This window comes from Protopterus annectens, chromosome 3.part1 (assembly GCF_019279795.1).
Source record: "Protopterus annectens isolate FY-2018-M chromosome 3.part1, PAN1.0, whole genome shotgun sequence".
Taxonomy (NCBI): domain Eukaryota; kingdom Metazoa; phylum Chordata; order Ceratodontiformes; family Protopteridae; genus Protopterus; species Protopterus annectens.
In genome coordinates, this window is record NC_056732.1 from 1,682,567,886 (window position 1) to 1,682,595,276 (window position 27,391).

General features: G+C 38.0%; 1 protein-coding gene across 2 annotated transcripts in view; it reads right to left on the reverse strand.

The window, feature by feature from the left end:
- Positions 1–3,915: 3,915 nt before the first annotated feature.
- The window catches only part of LOC122798622, a 396,882-nt gene continuing 373,406 nt past the window's right edge, over positions 3,916–27,391 (reverse strand). For both annotated transcript variants that reach the window (XM_044067707.1, XM_044067706.1), the window contains one exon: positions 3,916–4,502. Coding sequence is in view for 1 of the 2 variants with exons in the window: in XM_044067706.1 (XP_043923641.1) it covers positions 4,282–4,502 (221 nt within the window). In the remaining variant the exon portion in view is untranslated. The remainder of the gene's footprint in view (positions 4,503–27,391) is intronic.

Here is a 27,391-nt window from a genome sequence, read left to right on the forward strand (position 1 = left end):
TGGTCTTCGGTCTGAAACTTGAAAACTGAAAATTTCAGAACGCCGAACGGCACTTGCAAACGCTGCTTCTGACCACGCGGCAAGAAAGACTAAAGATATGGCGTCGGTCATGCGCTTAAGTACTACTACGTACTGACGTCAACTCCGGGCGCCCTTGACCGACGCCAGCCTAACTCTTTGGTATTCGAGCCGACCGAGGACAGCGGACTACCCACAGGTTATGACTGCAGCAATGTGAGACGAAGAACATCAAGGGTATCCAGAAAGGAGATGGATGGATTATATGAAAGTAGATCAGCGACAGTCAGGCATGACCACTGAAGAAGGGAGGAGTGGCACTAAATCAAGAAGAATATCAACAGTGGGTACAACACCCCGACCCCATGTAGAAAATAGGAAAAATGGTTGTTTATGATGATGATGATACACATAATAAACCAGATGGAACTCATTGGTAGGACAACTGAATGGTTTATTATCACAATGCAGAATGAAGGCTTGGCAAACATGGGAAGAAAGTTAGTTGGCTGATTTCCATATTGCCAACCTTCAGTTTTGCAAATGTCCTGTTCAGCGAATGCCACTATGCATTCACGCACATGTGGGTGATGTTACATATTGAGATTGAGGGACAGTGTGGATTGGGAGGTTTACCCTTTTATGCACTGTAGTGTGATCTTGGATTTGGTATATATAAGTGGCAGGGGTGTGTGGGGTGTCCAAAGGGAGGGGTGCAGAGGGCTTGCCCCCCTGCAAAAACATTACTGTCAGTGCTGTGCAGTATGGATCTGGAACATGCGTACTGCTGCAAAGGGGACAATGGACTTTAGAAGCTGAATTCAACTTCGCCTTAATTAGGTTGTCAATAGTTCAACCTAATTAATATTCCTCACATTGAATATGTAAAATCACGATTTTGAATGGTTTACATTCTGATGTTCGCTGTTTTGATAGTAATCCCAACTTAACATATGAAAAACAGAAGTAGCTTACTGTCCTTATATGTGTAGTAATGTTAGAGAATATATGCAGGAACATATATTGTGCTGTAAATTCCAGCCTGTTTGTGTAGAAATAGGGTACCTACACAAATAAGAGGAATTATAACACTTCTGTCTGTCATCCAGACTGATTGGATTGGTCCAGTATCAAAGTTTTCTAGGGGCAGTGAGTACTTGTTAAACGTCATCTATATAAGTTCAAAGTGCATTAAATTTGTACCTGACTTAAAATTCTGCAAAATAAATAGCCTTGCTTTTAATCAGATATGTTTAGTATGAGAACACAACTCTTGAGGGTGGAATCTGACAGGGGACAACATTTCACTAGTGAGGTAATAGAAGGAATAAAGAAAATATTAAGAACACAAGTAAGACTTCATTATTTCCCATCACAGTAACTCCTCTGCTCAGATGCAGTGATTTTGAGTTGCTGGTGGTATTACTGGTCAAACATGGCTCTCCTCATTAATCTCCCGATATCTGAGTATCTAAGTAACAGCTGGAAGGAGAATGGTCCTGTGCTTACATCTTATGTTTACCAGAGAAGACGATGTAGTTCTCCCATATGTTACCACAGACAAGGAGTATGCAACCCATTAAAATATAACTTTGAAGAAACACTTTCTTTTGTCCAGAATGATTTGGAAAAGATTGTGCAGGCCAACAATACTTGCTATAATACAAAGGCAAGTTCGAGAGAATATCAAATAGGTGAGAAAGTATTCCATTTTAACCACTAAAAACAAAAGACCAAAACAAAGTAATTTCCTTAGCTGGTATGGACCTTTCATAATCAAAGGTAAAAATCTCCCATGTAACATATCAAACTAAAACATAAATAGGCTCATATTAATCACATGTGGTCCATCCAGGAACACAAGAGTTGTCCCTAGAATGTGAACAGACATGCATGGAGAATGTAAAAACAGATCCTGAGTAAATGCCTCCTAATGAGTTAATGCAAGACAGAAGGGATGTTTAACAGTAATATTTCATTTTCTTCGACTTTGTATTCAGTTTAGATACACCAAGCTAGACATCCTCATTGAAAGTTGGGAACTGCTGAAAGTCAGTATTATCATCAACATTATTAATTACTGTCTGTATTTTTCTTTAACGCATTGCTATTCATTAAGCTTACTGATCACCTGACATGTCTTTTGTAATGTACAAGAATACTTCAGTTTTGATGACGATTGCTGCTTTACTTAAGTGCATTACATGTGTATCCATGTTACACTAAATGTAGCCCAATCTATAACCAAATGGGATAGGTTATTTTGAGCACAAAAATGGAAACTGGCTAGGCTTAACTAACCCAGTGAACCCATGAGCCTATGTCATTCTTAAGTAGGATTCCTAGGGACTTGTGACTTTTGGTTCATTTCTGCTTTATATGTGATCTCATCTTAACCCCAGAGAAATGCAAGACATTTAGAATAGCTTAGGCAAGTGCAAATTTAAGAGCCAACATATCCATGTTCCTCTCTTGAATACTTAAAAACTCAGGTTCAGAAAAAAAATGATGGAACCAGCCCAAAAAGGGCACAATATTTGATCTAAAAATACCTTGAACTAACACTAAAAAGTATCATTGATAACATGTATGTACCTCTTCAAACAGCAGCTGACTAGTCAATTTTAAAGCCAAAAAGACATTTCTTTCCAAATACATTTTGCCAACAGGTGTTGTGAAGTGTATTGAGACATGAGTCAAGTCTGTTAAAATAAATTTGAGAAATAAGTTGGAGCAGGTGTGAGACAGCTTACTGCAACATACTTGAGACAGAACCGTTTTCATGAACAAGCTACACACAGTGAAGACAGTCAACCCACTTTAAAGGAAAAAGTGAGAGATCTGATATTACAGCCTGTTGTTTCCCTAGGTGCTGCTGTTTTCTCCATTAAGACAGACATGTTCAACTGCAGACAGAAAAGTAAGATTCAGAGAAGCCATCACATATTTGTTTGATACCTACTTTGTCTTTTCGGCTTTTCCCGGTTAGGGGTCGCCACAGCGGAACTCCGGTCAGCTAATGATTGGCAGTAGATTTTTATGGTGCCGGGTTGCCAGCCTACTGAATCTAAAAACCAAAATGGGCAACTGTTTGGATAATTGTCTGGATTCATATTTCTTATCAAATTTCTTTCAAGAAAGTGGATACTGGCTTCTAAAACTTATTTGCCCACTTATTAAGGAGACTTCTGGGAAGTTTCCAACTTAGCTTCAGGTTCACTGTTTTAAGACTGGAAATTAATGCAACCAAATCTATTTCCTTATTTTAATTGTATAACAACGGTATTTATTTCGAAAAATTTGCATTATTATATTTTATTCAAATAGTAAATTCATGAATAACAGCATACAAATTATGTTTCATACAAAGCAATAGAGTGCATGATGGTAGATTTTTACATTGAGTGATGCCTCCAAGTTAATCTGCAGTTAACTCCTACCTATAGGCGTCAATTATTGCTTGTTCATATTTGCATCAGTAATTCCAAAACCATGCTATGTACAATTTTTATGATATTTCTTCTTAAAGCTTACACAATAGCAAATTCAACTGCATCCAGTGCAGGTAAACAGATATTAACTGTTGTTTTTATTATATTAATTTATATAGATACAATTTTCACATTTTTCTAAATATCTCAACAACCAAGAAACACAGACAGAACTCATTAGCCTCACATAAAAGGTCTCAGATGAGTAAAATGCTGCTGACAGTATGTATGTATCTTGAGTGGTAGCTAAGATATTGTAAGTTGTTTACAAAATATTACAAATATAATAGTTACTGTGTTTACTGTGACTTATAAAATTCATTTAAGACCTAGAATCTAAAGAATACTACCACTATGAAAATAGTTTGTGGTGAAGAGTTTGCCATTTATACTCCTTTCATAAACCCTGTGGTTCCAGAGATATGAACACTGTTTGAAATGTGAGAACATAATTTAATTCTGTCAAAAGGCTTAGGCTCCATCCATTGGAAGTTATAGTGCAAACTTTGCAGGCTCCACTGGTGTGAAAACATTGTGCTTACAAGTACATTTGTGTGTGAAAATGGCAAAGATTATTTACTGAGTATTATTTTCCCACATTCCCTGAACATATGCAATTATGAGGGTAAGCTATGCAGACAGTTTACAGAGCAGTAAGATAAAATGCAATCAGCAATCATTAGACCATTACAGAAATAAAGATATGCTAATAAAACTGTGATGACCTGTAGTCCTTACAGTTCAAGCTACTGATCATATATAAAACATTGCATTACATTCTCTTCGGTTTTGCGACCTCATTCTGTACAAATTCCAGGCAATGTAGCAGGAATGTAAGGATAGCTGCATCTTGGTCATGTGTTCGTTTTGGGTTTCTTTCTGTATAATTTTCAACAGTAAGAATATCATGGCAACCGCTGTCATTGAATGCCTGTTTAAATAATGCGGTGTTGTTCCCTTCAGAGCATGTAAGAACAATGATTGGCTTCTTCCCTGTAAGAAATACATGCCAAAATGCAATAAGGTTAAATGAAAATTCATTGTGTTCAGAATGTTTTCCAAATTAGATAAATATGCAACACTTTCAGCCCCATAATATGGAAAATTCACAGTCCTACTCACTGAAAGTAACTTAATTATTACAAATATTTTATAGATATAAGACTTTACTGTTACAGTAAAATGCTTATTGCATAGAAAATAAACATGACAATCAAATAATTTATTACAATCTTTTTATGCACATGCTGATCAAATAAAAAATGAGGAATTGTTTCTACCAAGAATTTCATACCATGTAAGCACCATGTACTGCTTGTTCAATGGCATTCATGAAATCAAAGAAATAAATCGAATGGAAGTGACTGATAAACTAAATTACCACAGTTATTTTATGACACTTCGAAATTCTTTAAAAAGTTGCCAAGATACTTCATATTTTTGATAGTCTCTGGACAGATATTAATGTGTCTGTTTGCTTGGCTTAAATGATGAAATACCTCCAATGGATAATTTGGATCAAAGACCTGCATTATGGATTATTTTAACAGTATTTAGGAAATTTATAACAAAAAAAATGGAATTATCCACTTCCTCTTTCTTTTAATGATTTTTAGGCATTCTTAGCTGTATACATAACAAATAACTTAATAGCAATCATGAGAAAATAAAGGGAATGCCGCCAATTATATTTCTGTCCTAAGTAAGGAAACTTGCTGGAAACGTTAATATTCTTAAGCCTTAGGAATAGATTATTATGAATAGAAAAGCATGCATAGCATTATCTTTATCTTTGTGTTTTCTATAATTTCAATATGTTGTTTTCCCCTATTTGTTCAGTTTTTATATATGACATTTACTTATTAACGTGCATAGTAGCTTCTTTTATTGGCTTATTGCAAATGCATGAATTTCAAATTGCTTCCATTTTTACTGATGTATTTTTAACATTTTACATGAAATCAATACATATTCTGCAAGATATGCCACCCCATTTTTTATGTATTGATATTTAGAGTCCAGCATGCAAATGTAAACATACAAACATATGCATTGTTTCATATATTTATGTAGCTAACAGCTTTCATGTGCACTGGCCTTATGCAATAATACTGTCAGAAATGTGAGACTGTAACACATTTTAACCTGTATAACCAAATCCCAAACCATCCTCAGACACATCCACAAAACAAACAGCACTGAAAACACTAGATTCAAGGATTTGAACTTCACTTGTGACATAAATAGAACAAGCTGGAGTGACAGATATGTGACTCAAAGGATATCTGTGTTATGGAATAGGTTCCCCATTCATGTGAATCAGGGTTCATCCCTGACCCTATTCAAACAAAACCTTAACCACTGGATGGGAAATTGAAAATTCACCCCTGGTCTGGCTCTCATGTCTCTGATGGACAGAGGCCATCAGTAAGTATAATGCTGTCCAATTAATACCCATCAGAAGTCCATTAGCTACCTCCTTACTAACATACTCCCCCTCCTAACAGATACACAAGGTACTCTGGGACAAAACTGGGTTGGGTTGTATGACTAGGCTTATAAAGGCCTTAGCTGTCATTAGCCTAGTAACAACCTATGAGCCTGTGCTAACAATGCTATCATTTCCTACTACTACAGAAGTTGTTTGGCTTTCATTCTCAATATCTGGCATTACAAATATAATTTAGCAATTTTTGATGTGGTATGACAGCCAGCTTTGCAACCAAATACATCTTATTATTTAATAAACAAATTAATAGGGGTGCAACAGACTAGAGACCACAGAAGACCTTCAAGGCAGGAAACTTGAACCAGACCCGTATCACAAAGATTTTAATAAGAGTTTTCATATTTCATAAAAACTTCATCAGATTAAAATCTAAAAAATCTACAGCCTTTTATATACCAATCAATTTCAAAATCATGATCATATGACCATGAAGACTGCCCCAAAAAACATTTAAAGTAACAGAATAGTTATATACACATATCAAATAAATAATATTGTAACTACAGTATCTGTAAGAACTCATCTTATTGCAAAGATCTTCCAACAATTTTAAAAACGTTTACAAAGCTAGATATTTATTTATTTTAAAAATACTTTTAATTTAAGAAGACATGCTATTGATATTTGTTAATTTAGTCCTGGCCAGCTATTCGCATTCAATCATAGCTGTCACAGTAATTCTTGTCTATCTAAATTTAACGCCCATAGTCCTCCCCATCTCATTTACTAATTTTTTTCTACAATAAACTTAAACTCCTGCCCTACGTTCTCCTGAGCATGTTTATATGCTCGTATACTCTCTCTTTGACTTTACATTTTGTTTTTCCAATATAAAACACAGGGCATGACATACAGCATGCACAATATACAACCCCGGTTGTATTGCAATTGAAGAGTCCTGTAATCTTTATCAATCGTAAGGTGGTCATTAACATAAATATATCTGCAATAAGCGCAATGACCACACTTCTTCATCCCTATATATTCATTTAGTAATTTTACTTATTTTTCTAATATAGCTTTTACATTTTGCCCTTTTCTATATACCTGTTAGGGTTTCTCATCCACATTTTCCCTGATTTGTCGATCATCTCTCAAAATGGACCAATTCTTCCAAAATATGTTTAATCATAATACTATCAGTTGTATACATAGTAATAAATATATTCTTGAACTTATCTTGACATTCGGTATAATTTTCACTTATACCTCTATGAGGAATATTCCTAATATTTAAAATGGTAGTGGTTTGTGATGTATTACCTAAAATTGGTACAAAATTTTAAAATTTCCATTTATTAATAACTTCTAACATAAGGTTATCAATAAATTGAATTGGGTATCCTGATTTTTCTAAACATTTCTTTAACCAAAATGCATTCATCCCAAAAAGTTTCATCATGTGTAGTCATCTGGGTAATGTATACAAACTGCCCTTTTACAACTACCTTTTTCTGGGCAAGTGGATGTGTACTTGAGAAATATAAGAATCGATTAGAATAAGTAGCTTTCCTATGTATTTTAGAGAGGAAACTCTCATTAGCTACAACTTTAATCAACCAAATGTCTAAGTAGGCATCTCAACTAGACTTAAGGTCCCAGTAGCTCCCCTACAAGTCCTTTCACTTTTGTTTTCCTAATACTACTACTTTTCCCTTTGGAGCTCAGGTTTCCATTATAATTAGCCCCAAGGTATCGCCTCACTCCCATACTCAAGGCAGTGAGACAGCAAATGCCCTTCTCTACACAAAAAGCTGTAGGTTGTACTGTAGAAACCAATTGATAAAAGAGTACAGAGCTAAACAGATATAGCATTTTGCATAAACTGAAAAGAGTTGTAGTCCACAGTAAGGGTTGTGTGTAAAACTGACCTTGTTAATAACATTCTCTGACTCAATAGATTGATTTTGGTAGTGGTATCTTCTGCCTCGTGGGTCCAGCGCCGTTCCATTTGCCTCACTACACTCAGGCTCTCTCCGCTCCCCTACACTGCCGCCAATTCCCACCCGCCCCCACTACCTCTAAACTTATACCTATACATTCCTCTCACTAACCCCAAAACCAATCACAAAACAACCCAAACACCATCTACCAATCCTCATTTACTGCAACCTACACACACCTCCCACTAATTAACACACTCCTCCCACTAATTCCTACACACATTACCATTACAGCTACTCAACATGCATGCAATCAATGCCATCACCCTTGCACTACTAGCTATAAGCTATCACCTCACCTCCTATCACATCACTCTTCCTACCACCATTACCATCCCATCAAAACATACATCCACCTACTCCACCCACACCGAACACTACAGCCTACACATATCCTCAAGTAGATACCATCACAGCACAATCCCTCTAGCACCCACAACACTTATCAAAACAACCACAAAATCACTTTCCACACAAGTACATACACATTTTTTCTAAACTATCAAAACTCCTTCACCACATCAGTCACCAACTAAGATTAGCAAGTGGCATACACCCTAATCCTGGCCCAAACCCTGACATACACTCCCCCTCCTCCCCGCCCCCATCTAATAACTCAACCTTACTCTCCAGACCAAAGAATAGCCTACTTTACCTGAACTTAAGCATACGTAGCATTAATAATAAAGTGCATCTATGACATACTCTTAACAGACACATATTCCCCAAATCTACTATCCCTAACCGAAACTTGGTTAAACCCTTCCACTCCCGATTGCGAATTCCTTCCCCCGAGCTATAATGTAATACGTAATGATAGACTTTTCAGAAAAGAGGGTGGTGTAGCATTACTTTATAAAAACAACCTAAATGTTACCGTTATTGACCCTCCTATACTCCCCCCAATGTCCTCAGAACTACTACTAGCCAAACCTGAACTAACCGACAAAAAAAATCTATGAATATTACAATAGGGCACATACCACCAGGTAATAACATTCCCATCCTAGAAGCCCTTTTACATTGGACCAATCAAAACCTACCCCAAGAAACAATCATCTTAGGTGACTCTGACATAGACTGGCATACATGCTCCAGCTCCAACCCCTCCAACTTCATAAATCTGTATAATTTCTCCCAAATCATTAACTCTAGTACAAGGGTAGGTAATAATAAAAGCAAAGAAAGCCTCCTAGACTGGACCCTAATAAACAATGCTAATACATTCTATCAAGCAGGTGTTCTACCAGACAACCTCAGTGACCACCAGCCCACCTTTCTACTAAAACTCAAATCCCACACTAACTCCAAACCACCAATTTGGACCATTAGAAACAAAAGGAACTTTGACATAACAAAATTCAAACTTGAACTACAATACCAAAATTGGAATTTTCTAAAGACCCTCCCACTAGACGAAGCGGTTGAGCTATTTAACATTACCTTCCTAAACGTCTTAGAACACCCATGCCTCTCCTCGCACAAGCAAACAAAGAATTAAAATAGCCCCCTGGATCACAAGTACTACTAGAACCGTGACAGCCCAAAGAAATAGAGCCTGTCATCAGTGGAAAGCCAATAAAACCATAGCAACCAAACAAGAATTCCAAAAACTCAGGAATGAAACAAAAAAACAAATTCTAAGAGACAACAGGAACTATTTTCTCAATTTGCAAAATAAACACCAAAACAACCCCCAAAGACTCTGGGCAGGACTAAATACATTACTCCACCCCGGCAGACCGAGTACCCCAACACCAGCCACTGTAAAGGATAGCACTGAAATTCCAGAAGCCTTTAATACATTTTTCATACATCAACAACCCACAACACCTACTACTAGCAATTCCAAGCCTGCTACCAGTATCAAATACCACCTTCCAATTCAAACCTATTCCCATGGCTTATGTAAAAAGACTATTAAGTAAACACAAGCCAACTAGCCTAGCTGCCAACAACATCCCAGCCGAATACCTTCAAATAGCTGCTAATGAGATAGCCTATCCAACATCAACTCTCCTGAGCAGATGAATAACAGAAAGCAAAATTCCAACAATCTGGAAAATAGCATATGTCACCCCACTACACAAAGGTGAGACCTGTACAGACCTTACCAACTATCGTCATATTTCCATATTATCCCCACTTGCCAAAATATTAGAAAAATGCATTTACCAGCAACTTATGCAATACCTACTAAAAAAAACAGCTTCTCACTCCTACCCAGCCCACAGTATAACTGCCATCCTCTTCTTCACCAACCTAATCAACCAGAAATGGAATCTAGCTAAACTAAGATCAGCCATATTTTTAGACCTATCAAAAGCCTTTGACATAGTCAACCATCCCAAACTTCTTGAGTCCCTCTCTGACCTTGGACTAGCCACTGACTCACTAGCCTGGTTTAAAAATGACCTAACAGGTAGACAGCAAACAATTAGGTGGGATAACAAACTATCCACACTGCTCCCTATTACAATTGGAGTCCCACAAGGACAAATTTTAGGCCCTCTATTATTTTCCATATTCATTAACGATCTCAGCAAGATCACCCAAAATGCAACTGTCATACAATATGCTGATGACTCAACACTAGTCTGCTCAGCCACCAACCCCGTTGCACTCATTTCCACTACCCAACACGTCTTCAAAACCACTGAAGCTTGGTTTCTCAGTAAAAACCTGATACTGTACCCCAAAAAGACTAAATTACTAATTTTCAAACCAAATAAATCCAACTTAGACACTGATTCTTTCAGTATTATGTCTAGTGATGGTACCATTATCTCCTCAGATTCCCACACAAAACTATTGGGTGTTACAACTGACAACAAACTGAAGTTTGACCTACACATAAATCAAACCATCAAAACACACACAGAAAACTAGGCAGTCTGTACAAAAATAAAACATACCTAAATCAACAGACTAAAATTTCCATGTCTCGAACTCTGCTACTATCCACACTTCTATATGCTGCCCCCATCTTCGCCAACCTATCCAAAACAGAAATTACAAAACTAGACATGTTACAATCAAATTGCCAAATTTGCCACAAATGCTCCCTACCATTCCCATCATTGCTGCTTACTATACCAACCAAAGTGGCTTGAACTTCAAAATCTCATTACCTTCCACCAACTAGTTTTCGCTAAAAAACTCCTACTATATCCAGACAAAATACCAGCACTATCTAATTTACTTAAATACACAAAAACCCAAGACAAAATACCAGCACTATCTAATTTACTTAAATACATGAAAACCCAAGACAAAATACCAGCACTATCTAATTTACTTAAATACACGAAAACCCAAGACAACTATGCTCTAGTGACAGGATCTTAATCAAGATCACTAGAACCAACAACTCAGCAGGAGACTCCGTATTTCCTAACTACATAGGTAAAATCTGGAAGTCACTGCCCCCTGATATTACCTCAGCAAATGCTATCATTAAGTTTAAACTACTAAAGGAACACCTATTTAACAATAGGTCATGCCTATGCCTTCCCCCAGGTTGACCTTCTACACCTGCTTTTCCCTCAGGACTTTCTCTATCAACCTCCGCATACTAATTTACTGCATGTACTAGTATTTTTAATATGCAAACCACATCTACTAGCAGCTCTACTATACGCTTGAAAATGCTTTACTACTCACTGTACTCCCCATCTCTTTCTTACACCATCATACTCAAACACAATATTGTAAAGTTACACATACTTATGGGTGAATTATACATACTCTCATTAATTCAAGTATAAATTACTGGACATACAACCAATGTGTCCTCCTTCTACAATTTGCAGCTAAAATATTTTTTCTCTATGTACTTCTAAAATGTTATATTTTGTATTTGGTCTCTGCATTTGTGAAATAACTCTGTATGTGTTTACTTGCCTTTGTATATTTACAAACTCTGGAGCTTTTCTCCCTGGGCCTCTGCTGAAAATGGACATTTATCCAGTCAGATTCACCCGGTCAACAAATGTAAAATAAAATAAAATAAATAAATAAAGTATGAAATATGTACTTCATAAAATTCACATGTAAATATGAAAAAATGAATACTCTGATTAATATAGTCTAAAAAATGGTGGATTTTTTCTTTATCATCATCCCATTAGATGGAAATGTTATCCAGGAAATGTGTATAAAACGTGCATGATCCAAAAAAAGTACAGTTGTGTACACTTACCATAAATGCAGATGTTCTGAGTGTGTTCACTGTTGCAGTCATCACACTTGGGTTATCTGCCTGCAGGTAGCCCCTCAGTCGGCCCAAGTACCAGAGTCTTAGTATTTCTGCATCGGATGCTGTTGCTTCTTCCATGACGTCAGGTCATCAGGGGTATAAAACAGGCAGCCAATGTCATTACATTAGTTTTTCTTGCCACAAATGTCAGGAGCCCCCAAATAGGGAGCTAGTATATGGTGGGGAACACCACCAGTAAAGAGTAAATACCACTGCCATTAAGAATAGCCATAGAAAGGATAGGTCGATAGATAGAGAAAGCCAGGGGGCTGGAAGGAGGGAAACCAGGACTGCAACAGTGAATACACTCGAACATCTACATTTATGTTAAGTGTACACAACTGTACTATATTCTTCATGTTTCACTGTTGCAGTCATCACACTTGGGTTGATTCCCAAGGCTGAGGAAGGGTGGAGGCAGTGAAGTGTTAGGGCTGACGAGTAGGCCTTGCAAGACTGCTGTAGCAAATCCAGCCCTGGATTTGGAAAAAATAGGTAAGTGATAATGCTTGGTGAAGGTGTGTACAGAACTCCAGGATGCAGCTTCCAGAATGTCCCTGGTAGGGACTCCCCTGAGAAATGCCTAGTGGAATGTGTTCTGACCCCCTGAGGGGTTGGTTTTCCATGGTGCTTGTAGCAGAAATGGATGCAGTGTACTATCCATTTGGAAATGGTTTGTTTTGAAATGGCCTTACCCTCTGCCCCTGTAGCAAAGCTGACTAGCAGCTGGTCAGATTTTCTGAAAGGCTTAGTCCTATCAAGGTAGAACCTGAGCTATTTGTGCACATCCAGAGAGTGCAGGATTCTTTCCCCTTTATTTTGAGGGTTAGGGAAGAAGGTAGGTAAATGGATGGATTGGTTTACAGCCACACTGGACACCACCTTAGGCATGAAGGATGGGTTATCCCTGAGGGAAACCCTGTCAGCATGGAAAATAATGAAGGGTTCCACAGCCATTAGTGCCTGTAACTCAGGCACTCTTCTAGCTGAAGTTATGGCTAAAAGCAAGGCTGTTTTCCAAGAGAGGAATTTTAACTGTGCTGAAGTAGCAGGTTCAAAAGGGGGAAGCATGCGCTTTTCCAGTACAAAGTTAAGGTCTCAGGCAGGGATGGATGCTTTTCTTGGGGGGCCTTAAGTTGTTAGCCCCTCTCAGGAACTGTTTGATGAGAGGGTGAGAAAATAGAGGTGGCTCAGTATTATAATGAGCCAAGATGGCAGAGGCATGAATCTTAATGGAGGAGAAGGGTAGGCCTCTGTGGAGTAGCTCTGCTAGGTAATCCAGGATTAGAGGTAAGGAGGGCACTGCTGTGTCCCGTCCTTTAGACTGAGTCTAGGAACAATATCTTTTCCACTTTTCAGCATAGGATTTTCTAGTACTAGGTTTTCTGGCTTCAAGAATGACTTCCAGCACCTGTTTGCTGAGTGTTGCTGGTGGGGTATTCAAGGGATAAGCCAGGCTGTAAGGTTTAGGGTTTGCAATTGTGGATGCAAAATCTGTCCCTCCTGCTGAGACAGCAGGGTAGAAGTCTGGTGTAGGTGCCAGGGTGGCACCATTGTCAGGCTGCACAGGAGTGGGTACCAGTGCTACCGTGGACAATCCAGGGCAATCAGAATTGCCCTTGGCCTGTCTTGTTTTATCTTGAGTTGTACTCTTGAGAGAAGGGGCAGAGGAGGAAAGGCACAGACTGAGAGGTTTTCCCATTGAAAGGATAGGGCCATCCACCTTCCAGGCCCTGCTGTGAGGGTTCCTGGTGTAGTATTTGCTTAACTGGTGGTTCTCGGGGGAGGCAAAGAGATCCACCTCTGGTGTTCCCCACCTCTGGATCAGAAGGTTGAAGATGTTGGGCTCCAACTTCCACTCATGTGGGTCTAGGAGATTTCTGCTTAAGTCATCTGCCAGTGAATTTTGTTTACCTGGCAGGAATTGAGCTTGTAGATGGACTTGGTTGCTCAAGGCTGTGTTCCACAGGGTCATGGCTAACCTGCAGACTGGGAAAGAATGGGTACCCCCCTGCTTGTTTATGTACCACATGACTGTGGTGTTGTCTGCTTTTATTAACAGTTGTCCTGGAAGGATTTAGTATTTGAAAGCTGTCACAGCATTCTGTACAGCTAGCATCTCTTTTAGATTGATGTGCAGGGGAATCTGCCTTGGATTCTAGTGGCCCTGAATGCATTTGCCTGCCATGTGAGCCCCCCATACATAGTGTGATGCATCTGTTGTCAGGGTTTGGGTGGCGTGGGGTTGAGTGAAATGCGGTTCCTTGTTGTGGTTGCATGCTTCTGCCCACCAAAGGAACTCTGCCCTTAGACAAGGTATGATAGGAATGACTGTTTCCAGGTCCTGATAATGCTGGCCCCAAAGTCTTTTTAAGTACCACTGAAGTTTCCTCATATGGAGTCTTGCACATGGAATACATGAGGCCATGAACCCTACAGCTTGCAGTATTTTTCTTGCAGATAGCTGGGTTTTGATGGCCATTTGTTTGAAGTAGTCTGTCAGATAGACCTGTTTTTCTGAAGTGAGAAATGCCATCTGGGAAGTTGTGTCCAAGCTTGCTCCCAGGAATACAATCTTTCGACTGGGTACCAGTTGAGATTTCTTTTTGTTGATACTGTACCCCAATGAAGTGAGAAGGCTTTTTACAAATGCCAGGTGCTGAAGCAGCAATTCCTGAGTGTCTACCTGAATCAGGCAGTCATCCAAGTATTGGTAAATTTGGATATTTTTCTGCCTGCAGTATGCAATGGCTGCAGCCAGGCATTTTGTGAATACTCTGGATGCAGTAGATAAGCCAAAGGGAAGTGTAGAGAACTGATAGTGCATAGATCCTGCCCTGAAATGGAGGTATTTCCTGCATGACTCCCTGATGGGGATGTGCAGATAAGCTTCTTTTAAGTCTAGAGTGACTAACCAGGCATCCTTGGCTAGCATAGGGAGAAGCTGTTGCAGGGTACGCATCTTGAATTTTGGGACAACCAGAAAGGTGTTGAGAATTGAAAGATCCATGATTGGATGCCAAGATCACTCTTTTCTGGGCATTAGGAAAAGTCTGGAGTAGAAACCCTGACCTTTTGTTCTACTGGAGCAGGTTAATAGTTCTGATATTGAGCAGGGGGGAGTACTTGCTTTTGAGCCTCTGCCCACTGGTTTGGTGGAAGGTCTGGAAACCCACTTTGGGTTGGCAGTGAGTGGAAGTAGAATTTGTACCCCTGGGATACAATGTTGAGGACCCAGCAGTCCTGAGTGATGGACATTCAGTTTTTTGCATGAAGGGCACATTTTCCTCCTAGGGGCACAAGCAGTTGGGCAGGGCTAGGCAGTAGAAGTGAGAAGTCGTTGTGAACTTTTTCCATAGGAGGACAGCTTACCACTCCCTGCTTTTGAGATGGGGGCACTCCATTGCTTTGATCTCTGTATACCCTGAGACTGTAGTCTGGGTGGCCTGTTTCCCTGGGTCTTGTCTGGGAAGGCCTGGAAGGGGCTGGAAAGGACCAGTGTTTAGAAGGGCAATGCCTACTGAATCTAGGTGTTTGCACTTGTAAGAATTCTTTAACAGTTTGCATAGATTTAACTTTTTCTTCCATCTTTTTAAGAACGTCTTCTGCTTTGGTGCCAAACAAACAGTCCTTATTTAAAGGAGCGTCTGGTAATTTGAATTTGACATGATCTGGCAAGGTTTGCTCCTTTAGCCAAGCATGTCTTCTCAGTACAGAACCAGTAACTGCAGCCCTGCAAGATGCTTCTAATGCATCAAAGTCACACTGCAAAGTATGCTTACTAACTTGGTTTGCAGAATGCATTAGCTCTTGTAAATCTTTATTTTCTGCACAATCTGGAAATAATTCCATTTTTTGTTTAATTAGTTCCATAATATGTTGCTGGTACTTCAGCATGTGAAATTGGCAATCTAATGCCCTGATAGCAAGAGTTGCAGAGGTATATACCTTCTTACCTCATCCATCTAAAGCTCTGGAATCCCTGTCCGAAGGGGTAGGATTTTTGGCTGTAGTAGCCTTAATACCTTTAGGTCCCTGAGAAATGATCTCTGGATCAGCAGTAGGATTCTTGAAAAGAAACTTGTGAGAATCAGGTACTCGATAGTACCTGTCAGGTTTCCTAGGGGCTGGGGGTAATGTGTCTGGAGTAAGGCTAGATTCCATAAAAATATCATCTACAACTTCCAGGACAGGGAGTATAGCTAGAGGCCTGTGCTGAGGCAACTCTAAAAATTCTCTGAGTCTCTTTTTGGACTGAGAGTAGTCTTGGCATTCCCAGTGGAAATGCTCTCTTAAAGTATGCAAGGTTTCATCAAAAGAAAAATCCTCTGGAGAGGAGGCAGAGGGAATGGATTCCTCTGCATCTGAATCCTCATAGGTTGATAAGGGCATGTCCTAATAATCAGAAGAGTCACAGTCATTTGACTCCTGGTCTGTGGAATCAGAAGGAAACTCATTTCTTTGTCTCTTAGCAGGGGAAGGCTGGCTTCCCCTAATTAGCATAATAAGGTCTTCAGCCATTCTAAGCATTTGTTTTTTTGGAAACAACCAGTTGACAAAAACAAAACAAAACCAAAAAAATACTACTGTGGAGGCAGCAAAGAAAGTACCAGGTACCAAAATAATAGCGTTCTAAAATTTATTGTCCGCTTTCATCAGAAGACTTCCTCAGAAAGGAAGTCTTCTGACGAAAGCGGACAATAAATTTTAGTACGCTATTATTTTAGTACCTGGTACTTTCTTTGCTGCCTCCACAGTGGCATTTATTTGTTTTTTTGGCATGGGAGCTTGAGCATGCGCTTTGGTCATCAGTTTTCTAGGCACAGTGCGTACTCTGGGCCTAAGAAACTCGGTAGTTTTAGCTAAAAAAGAAGTCATTGGTTTGATTTGAACATTGGTAGGATGGAATACACCCTCAGAAGCCAGTGCCTCCACAGCGGCTCTGGACCCATCCAAGGTAGAGACATCCACAGGTACCATAGTCGAAGAAGTAACTTACGGCATACCGGACTCCAAATGAGTCTCAGCAGAGGCCTACGAATCCATGGAAGTGAGCATCATGGGCTGCAAAGGCACCTCACCGAGTATCAGCGGACTGGTGACTAGCTTAACGGAAGCATCGTCGACAGTTTTGGACCTATGCTGTCTGTCTCTGTCTTTGTCTTTACATTTATTTTGGAAGATCGGTAGTTGGAAGGTTTATCGAAGCCATATTGGAATACAGGGAATGAGAGCAAAAGAATTTAGCGACAAAGACAGCCTGATGACGAATGGTTCGGGTGTTAAGGCAAAAAACCGACAGCGAGGGACATCGTGGTCTGGGTCTAAACAGGTGACGCAGTAAGAATGAAAATCCCTGTGAGGTATTTGCTTTCCACAGGCAAGACAATTGTTAACTTTTTCTGACATCAGTTAGAGCAAGAAAAGCTTTAGAAGACTTCAGGATTATCAACTCGAAAACAAAAATTTCAGGTAGCGGCCGACCAGCACTTGCAAACTGCTTCTGCTTTGGGCTCCTCCTCGGCAAGAAAGACTGGTGTAATGGCTTCGGCTGCCTGTTTAATAACCCTGATGACTTGACTTCATGGAAGAAGCGACAGCATCCGATGCAAAAATATTAAGACTCTGGTATTCGGGCCAGCTGAGGGCTATGTGCAGGCAGATAACCCAACTGCAACAGTGAAACACGAAGAACATCTTGGAGTTAAATAAATAAATTTTCTCCCACTGGATTATGACTATATTGGCAAATAACCACACACACATGCTGATGCCATAGTGACTCCCTTAAATTACAAATTTAAAAAAATTATGAAAATGACTATTAGGGGACAACACTTATGTAACTATGTCTATTTATTAATTCAATTTTGCATATAGGAAAATGATGAATAATTTTAAAGACATGTTTATTGAGCAACAATTTACAACTGACGAGTATAATTATCTAAATGTTGCTAACCACCATATCCTCACCATTTTTTGAGTGCCCAAAATTTATAAAAGTATTGAACAGCCCCATCAGATCCCATTGTGGATGCATGTGGTTCCATCACCCATCCCTATGCAAAGATTTTAGTATTAGTACTCCAAGAAGAACATGTTTGTTGTGACTCCTGGGAGTTCCTGCAAAAAGTAAATATAATACCTTTTAAGGATTCATACATTTTCATCACAATTCATGTCAAAGTTATATCATATCAGTTGGGGTTACAGTGGTTTTCAGAATTCCTTTTTGAAAAATGTATTTCACAGGAGCATATAAACTTATATGGAAACCTCTTGGAAACTACTAAAAATAATTTTCTTATATCTGAAAAACAATTATGTTTGCAATGTAAGGGAGTCGCTATGGGGTCATCATATGGGGGTTTATTCACCAATATAGTTAAGATCCAGTGGGAGAAAAAATATTTATTTAACTCTGAGGTTTTTTGGATCATGCAAGTTTTATACACACTTCCTGGATGACATTTTCATCCTTTGGGATAATGATAAAGAAAAAAATTCCTTGTTTTTTAGACTACATTAATCAGAGTACTCATTTTTTAAAATTTTTACATGTGAATTTCATGATGTACATATTTCATAATTAGACATTTGGTTGATTAAAGATGTAACTAATAAGTTTCCTCTCTAAACTACATAGAAAATCTGTTTTATTCTAATAGTTTCTAACATTTCTCAAGCACAAATCCACTTTCAAAGAAAAGGGTAATTGTAAAAGGGCAGTTAGTATGCACTGCCCAGATAATTACTCTTGATGAAACTTTCTGGGACAAATGCATTTTACTTAAAGAAATGTTTAAAAAATGAGGCTACCCAGTTCAGTTTATTGATAACCTTACATTGGAGGTTATTAATAAATGGAAATGGAAACATTTTGTCTCAGTTATAGGCAATGTATCACAAACCACTACCATTTCAAATATTAGCAAAATTCCTCATAGAGGTACAAGTGAAAATTATACTGAAGGTCAAGATAAGTTCAAGAATGCAATTATTACTATGTATACAACTGATAGTATTATGATTAAACACATTTTGGAGAATAATTGGTTCATATTGAGAGATGACCAACAAATCAGGGAAAATGTGGGTGAAAAACCCCAAGTGGTATATAGAAAAGGAAAAAAAAAATAAAAGACATATTAGAAAAAGAAGTAAAATTACAAAAGAAAAATATATGGATGAAAAAGTGTGGTAATTGCATTTACTGTGAATATATTTATGTTAACGACCAAATTGTAATTAATAATAATGTGGTAAATATTACAAGACTTTTCAATTGAGATTCAACCGAGGTTGCATATTGTGCATGCTGCATATTATGCCTCAGGTATTATATTGGAAAAACAGAACATAAACTCAAAGGCAGAGTGTACGAGAATATATATATATATATAAATACACACACACACACATATATATATATATATATATATATATATATATATATATATATATATATATATATATATATATATATATATATATATATATATATAAATTAAGGGGGAAAAAGGAAACTAATGCTCTATTTAAACATGTTCAGGAAAGCCTGGGGCATGAGTTTAAGTTTATTGTTATAGAAAAAGTATTTGTAAACGAGAGGGTGACCATGGGCTTTAAATTTAGAAGATGAGAACTATACTGGCAGCTAAGATTGAATGCGGATAGTTGGCCAGGACTAAATGAACAAGTACAATGGCTTGTATTCTTAAATTAAAAGTACTTTTAAGATAAATAAATATTTAGCTTTATAAAAGTTTTTAAAAATTGTTGGAAGATCTTTGCAATAAGATGAGTTCTTATAGAAAGTTTAGTTACAATGCTATTTATTTGATATGTGTAAATCGCTATTCTGTTACTTTAATTTTTTTTTTATCTGGGGCAGGCTTGTCAGTCATATGATCATGATTTTGAAATTTATTGGTATATAAAAGGCTGCAAATTTTTTTAGATATGTACTTGATGAAGTTTTTATGAAAAAAACAAAAGCGCTTATTAAAATCTTCTTGGTACAAGTCTGGTTTGAGTTTCCTGCCTTGATGTCCCTCTGTGGTTTCACATCTTACTATTTCTACCAGTAAACTGACATGATTATTAAACAACAATCATCAGCAAAATCACTGAATAACCTATAGAATAAAGACTCAGCTGTGCAAGCAAGCAGGTAGATGATTAGATAAGAGTTACAAAAGTGAACAAAAGTAACTCAACCTAGCACTATATATATATATATATATATATATATATATATATATATATATATATATATATATATAAAACTTTTTTCATATAAGTTAACATTTTTAAACTTATCTACTTTAATTTTATTCTACTTATATTAATATGTTTATTTACAAATTTTCAGTTTTACAAATTCTGCTGACTCAAAAAAGCATTATGCCTTTTAGCTTTATAGACATACCAAACAGGAAAATAACTCAACTCCACTGAATGAAACCAAACAAAGAGTAAAATGATGTAACTTTTAACTTTAAAAATGTCACTTGGTAGGCAACCAGCTTCTAGTACAGAATGTGAGGAGTACATGAGGATTGTTCAACTGCTGTTTCTCAGATTGACAGCAGTGTGAAGAATATTTCTCTGACAGCTTCTTTCACAGAAGACTGCCTGGTATCCTCTTGACACTGGTTTGGGTTTGATGCATATAGTTTATGGGTGTGTGGGAGTTCCTCCCAGAAGGGGGGGGGGTGCATGGAGGCTTGTCCTCTGCAAAATAAGCTTTGTTATTGACAGACAGTGGTTTGTGGTGAATATTTTCATGCTATTGTATGGCACAGAAATATGGCTCTGTGAATAATTTTGAATCAAATTGGGCAAGTCACCAAGTGTAGCATAATCCTAGCTGTGTTACGTAAGATAATGATTTTTTATTGGTGAATATATGTGTTAGTGGATATATGCAATGATTTTATATTGAATTTATTGAATGTTTTCTTAGTATTTTGTATTTTAATTTCATTGGTTAACTATGTAATAGAATTTTACTTAAATGCGTTTGATTGGATAAAAATGGTGTGTTTGTATCATGGAAGTGTGTTCTGAGGAAGCCTTGAGACGAGAGCGTGCGTGGAAATAAAGTTAATTACTCTAAGTTCAAAGTTGCAGTGCTTGTTTCAATTGAGCCATTACCATGCCATTGGGTCCAATACCTTGTTTTTGTTGGTTTGGAGTGGTAGTGGGTCAATTTTTTAGTTATTGTGGTTGTTTGTGATGTTCCCGATAACCGAGGCACCTGCTGATCCCTTGTTGGATGTTACCAAACAACCTACACCTTCTGTGGGAGATACAAGCTTTTTAAAGATTTTGCTAATTTCTATGGCTGACATACAAACGACTTTAAAACAACTGGTCCCAAAAAGTATGGAAAATGAAGAACTGTTTTATAGTTCGGAGGATGACAGAGAGACTGTGGTTGAGTTCAAGAACACCAGCTCAGGTATGCCTGAAACCAACACAGTTTGCAGGGTTGACACAGATGGCTCGATATACTGTTATAAGATCAATTTTGGACAATAAATATGATATTTTATTAGTTTTGAATACAAGCTCACACTGGCTAAGTCTGAGGAGTATAAAAACTTGTATGATAAGCTTTGTAAGTTGCTGAAGAAATATAGACCGTTAGATCTTGAAAATAAGTACTTTGAGAGATGCATTGAATTATGCACAGTACTGAAAGGGTTACATATTTTCAAACGCCCTAATGGTATTAAATCTACAGACCCATTTTTTTTTAACATTTTAACTGATTTTTTTCAATAACGCCAGTTTACAACTTCTGAAATTGTTAACTGACAATAATGTTAAAAACATGGCCAGTTTAAAGGAAGACATTTTAAAAGCTGATGAAGAGTTGTGTACACAGTTTACAGACTGTAGCAGTGATGACACCTATTGCAGTTTGGTTTTTGAAGAAGTAGAAAAACATGAGAATGCAGTTATGTAAAAGCATAATAAACTGCTGAGAGATGTTACAGCCTACAAGAACAGTCTTGTCTATCATCCCAACAACAAAAATAAGAATGGTCATGAATATAGGAATAAATTTCCTTCTTCAAAACTGGTACAAATTGAGAAAAGGATTGACAAGGCAAATAACCAATCAGCTTCATTGAGAGTTTTACGGTGGTACTTTCAGGCTGATGTTATAGATAACACTTCAGGTGGGAACGTGAGAGATGGAAACGCTAATGAAAGTCCTGGGGTGGTCAATCGTACCATTGAAAATGTTGCCAACAGTCTAAATAGTTTAAATATAGAGAATGGTACTAAATCAAAGACTTTTTTACCAAAAAGAGACAACAAAGCACCGAAGACAAGCTCCACAAGAATGAGGGGGCAGATTGCCTCAGACTCATCAACAGAAAATTAAAAAGGTATGATGCATAGAGTTTTAGCATCATTAACCTATCAGACCTTATTTTAACACCTATATATTTAAAGTTGTTGAGCTATGGCCTTAATTATGTGCCAGCTAGAAGAGCAGATGTTGTGAGAACTTTGGTAGATTTAAAACAATATACTCACAGACTTAATTTGGACTTTTTATTGAAAAATGTTAAAAATACAGTTGGGATGTATGTAAAGCCATCTTGTTTTACCCCAGCCTTACACCATACACTTAATGTTTTTTAATGTATGTGTAGTAAGGACATAATAGAGTATCTCAGCAAACACAATAGGAAATGGTATGATAATTTGGATAAAAATGAGAGAAAGGCACTTAATGAGTTGAGAAATAGAAATTTAAGGGTTATGAAAAGTGACAAGGGGTAACTTGGCATTAATAAATACAGATAGATATCTTAGCAGTATGTTGGTTGTTTTAAATAAAGAAGACAATTATGTCGAGGTACAAATGAGTGACATTCAAAGTAGTTTTAAAAAACATTTGCACATTTTTATATGATGGTTTAATACATTATGATATGGATGTAAGTGTGTATAAGTTTTGTATGGTAGATAAACTGAAATTAGGGGTATTATTTGGCATCCCAAAAGTTCACAAAGACCTGGTTAATCTGCCTTTCAGGCCTGCTGTGTCCTTCCCCAATTCTTTTACTGAAGGTATTGCCCTGGTTACAGAGTCAGTTCTGAACTCTTTAGCAGAAAATCTGAAATCTCATGTTAAAGATTCCTGGAATTTTTTTAGAGAAGTTCAGGCTGTTTCTGGAAGGTTTTAGGTTTGATCCTAATAGGTATGTGATGTTCACTTTGGACATAGTTTATTTATGTCTATTCCTCATATTGAGGGCGTGGAGTCTGTAGGGGAATTTTTGTTTAAATACTCAAGTTTTTCCCAGCATAAGGTCAATTTTTATTGTGCTATGATTAACCTTCTTTTGTATAACAATTTTTTTCTATTTAATGGTAAATATTAAAAGCAAAATAAGGGGGTCACTATGGGGTCTTCAACTGCCCCATCATATGCTAACATAGTGACGGGGTGGTGGGGAGCTACTGTATTAAAAGAGTTACATGACACCTTTAAGATATGTTATTATAAGAGGTTCATAGAGTACCTATTTTTTATAATTGAAGGTAGTAGGGTCGAAAGTGAACATCTAGTATTGGCTATAAATCAGAAATCTAGTTTTTTAAAGTTTGTTCTTGGTGATTATGGTTGACAAGTGAATTTTCTTGATGTACATCTTGAATGGGATAAGGAATCGACACGCTTTCAAAGTAGCATACATAGGAAGAATACTTTTACTAATAGTTGCTTACATAACAGAAGTAATCACCCAGTGTTTATTAAAAAGAATATCCCCAAAGGTCAGTATATATGGGCTAGTAGAATGACCGCGTTTATATTACGCTGTTGAAAACTCAAACTGTTGACAGCGTAATAATCGACAGCAAAATGTCGAAACCCCCGAACGTCGAACGCACACACACAAAAAAAAACACCTAAACAGAACACAAATTGCTCTATGCAGGTGGGCAAGCCTCCCTGCGCCCCCACACCCCCCTCTACTTAAATATTCCAACTCCGAGATCACACTACATTGCAGAAAATGAAAATCTCCTCTTACGGAGATTTCCTTTTACATGCGTGATGACTTTCGCTTTCGACATTTTGGTGCCGACACCTCAGCATCAGCTTCAATATTGTCGGCCTTCAACAGGGTGAAGTAGACCTAAATGACCAGTAAGAATGAGGTAGCCCATAAGGAATTTGAATTTATCACAAAATTATTTCATAATACGAGTTATGGCGGGGGATATCTTAAGGAATTAAGTAATGATATATGGAATAAAAGGTATAATCAGTACCCTCCTATGCTTAGTTTTTTTTTTTTGTAAGTAATAAGGTTCAATCTGATGAAAAGTAGAGGTTTGTTTGCACCTTGGACATGACAACTGATAGTTTAGCAATAAGAAATATTGTGGAAAAGAACTGGAAAATTTTGGAAGGTAATGCAGAATTGTCTAAAGTAGTAGGAACTAAGCCGAACTTTGTTTATAAAAATAGGTATAATTTGAAAAGTATACTACAAAATGACCACACAAAGTACATCCCTAGAGTTTTGGAGACCAATAAGACCATGGGAACGCTTAAGTGTGGCCACTGTAATTTCTGTACATTTATACTTACAGGACCTTTTGTTATGTTACAACATTTGCGCCATACCCTAAAGGTACATGGACATTTTACATGTAGAACCAAGGGGGTTGTTTACCTTAGTGTATGTAGTGGGTGTACCGCTTTTTATGTTGGTGTGACCACCAGTACTTTATTAGAACATATGAGAGGACATGTACATAGTATTAAGACAAAGGATCAAAATTATGCTCTTTTTAAACATACTTTAGAATGTCACAAATACAAAAAAATGTTTATTTTCCATCTTAGAACTGGACATGATGGATTTGAGGGGAGGTGACTTTAGAAATGATTTGAAACAAAAGCAAACTTTATGGCAGGTTAGACTGGAAGCTGATAAAAACAGGTTTAAATGAATTGATCACTATAAAGTGTTTTTGAAGGAAAGAAGGTTAAAAATATGCAAATGATTTTTTATTGAATGTGTGTATTAGTGGGTATATGCAATGATTTTATTTTGAAGTTATTGAATGTTATTTAGTATATAGTATTTTAATTATTTAATTGGTTAATTATGTAATAGAATTTTACTTAATTGCTTTTGATTGGATAAAAATGGTGTGTTTGTATCATGGAAGTGTGTTCTGAGGAAGTCTTGAGAAGAAAGCATGGAAATCTATCTTGCTATTAGGTCCAATACCTTGTTTTTATCAGGGCAAAGTACTTGCTGCACTTGGTGCTGGAGGGAAAGGTGAAGATACTGCAGCAAGGATGACCCCATTTCTGAAAGATTATATTTGCCACTGATGGATTGACAGACCACTTGTGAGGCATCAGAATGGCTCAGCTGAGCTTGTCTGCCAGAAGGTTTGACTACCCCAGAATGTGCATTGCCACAAGAAAGCAACTGGAAGAGATCCCCATTCCCACAGTCTAATGGCATCTTGACATAGGGGATAAGACATGGTTCCTCCCTGCTTGTTGATGTACCAGACAACAGACATATTGTCTGTCTGGATGGCAATTGTCCCCATGGGAAGAGAGGTATGAAGAGCTTGCAATGCTAAAAGGACCACTCTCATCTCCAGGACATTTATATGCAAGTTGGTCTCTGGGGGGATCCAGGTGCCTTAGACCATCCAACCCAGACAATGCCCCTCCACCAGAGCTGGGAGGCATCCATGGTCACCGTGGCCTTGGGAGGAGAGGGAACAGTCATCCTACATAAAGATCCTGAAATTGAAGCCACCATAGTAGTTCAAGAAAGGACCAGTGCACCACTAAGGTCCAGTGATGTACCCCCATGTGAAGGTGAGCCATTGGCAGAAGAGTTATAGTAGCAGCCATTGATCCCAGTGCCCTGAGAATGAGAAAAGTGGGGAGAAGATGGTCAGAAAGGATCTGAAGTACATGAAGTTGAAGGGCCTGAATCCTGTCCAGGGAAAGGAAGGCTGTGTCAAGTCGGGCTCCTATGAAGTTGGTGATTTGGACTGGGTCCATTTTGGACTTTGAAAGACTGATAGTTATTTTCAAGGCTGATGCTAGGTGAAGGAAACAATCCCTGGCCGGAAGAAGTTGATGCTTTGTGGGAGCAGTGAGAAGCCAATCATCCAAATAAGGAAACAGCTGGAATCTGATCAGTTTCAGATGAGGTGTAACTACTGCCATTACTTTGGTAAACACCTTGGGAGCTGTGGTGAGTCCAAAGGGAAGTACCCTGAACTGTAAGTGATTGGCTCCCAGCCGGAAGTGCAGGAACCTTTTGGGGTATCTGTCCATCTTGATGTGGTAATATACATCCTGAATGTCTACTGAACACATCCTGTCATCCTTCTGCAGAAAGGATAGAATGGACTGTATTGTGGCCATCTTGAATTTTGTTTTGGCAACGGACTTGTTTAGAGAAGTGAGATCCAGAATTGGTCTGAAATCCCCGTCTTCTTAGGCACCAGAAAGAATCCTGAATAAAAGCATGATCCAAACTGGTCTTGGGGGATGGTCTGGATGACTCTTTTTGCCAGCAGCTTTGCAATTTCTAGGGCTGCTGCCTCCCTTTGTTTGGGTGGCACATCGGGGAAGTTTAGTTTTGGACTTGGGCATTTGAAGACTGGAATGGTGTAACCTCTGGATATTATTTTTAACACCCAATGATTAGCAGTGATGGCTTCCTAGGCTACAGGAAAAGCATTTTGATGTCTTTCCCAGATGTCAGCATTCGCGGTTTTGTGAGTTCACTGTGTATGTGTTGACGAAGAGGTGTTCGCTGCAATGACTCCAAGTATTTAATATAGATCCACAAGGTCACCATAGCCATATGCAGGTGAGGAGTCAGAGTAGAACCAGCAGCTGCTGTGGGTGTGGGCAGATGTAGGCGTGTTCAATATTCCCATAGATTGGCTGAGACAATGCATAGCACACCCACTCACCACCTAATGGCTTAAAAACTTCCTCTTATACACATACATGTAATAACATTGATGCCAGGCAACTCTCACGGCCTTTAACCCCCATGTATTGGCTGTGTACTGTTTGCATCAGACAGAGTCAGCCCTAAACTGTTGCAACTGCTGGATTTACAAGTGTTTTGCCTGG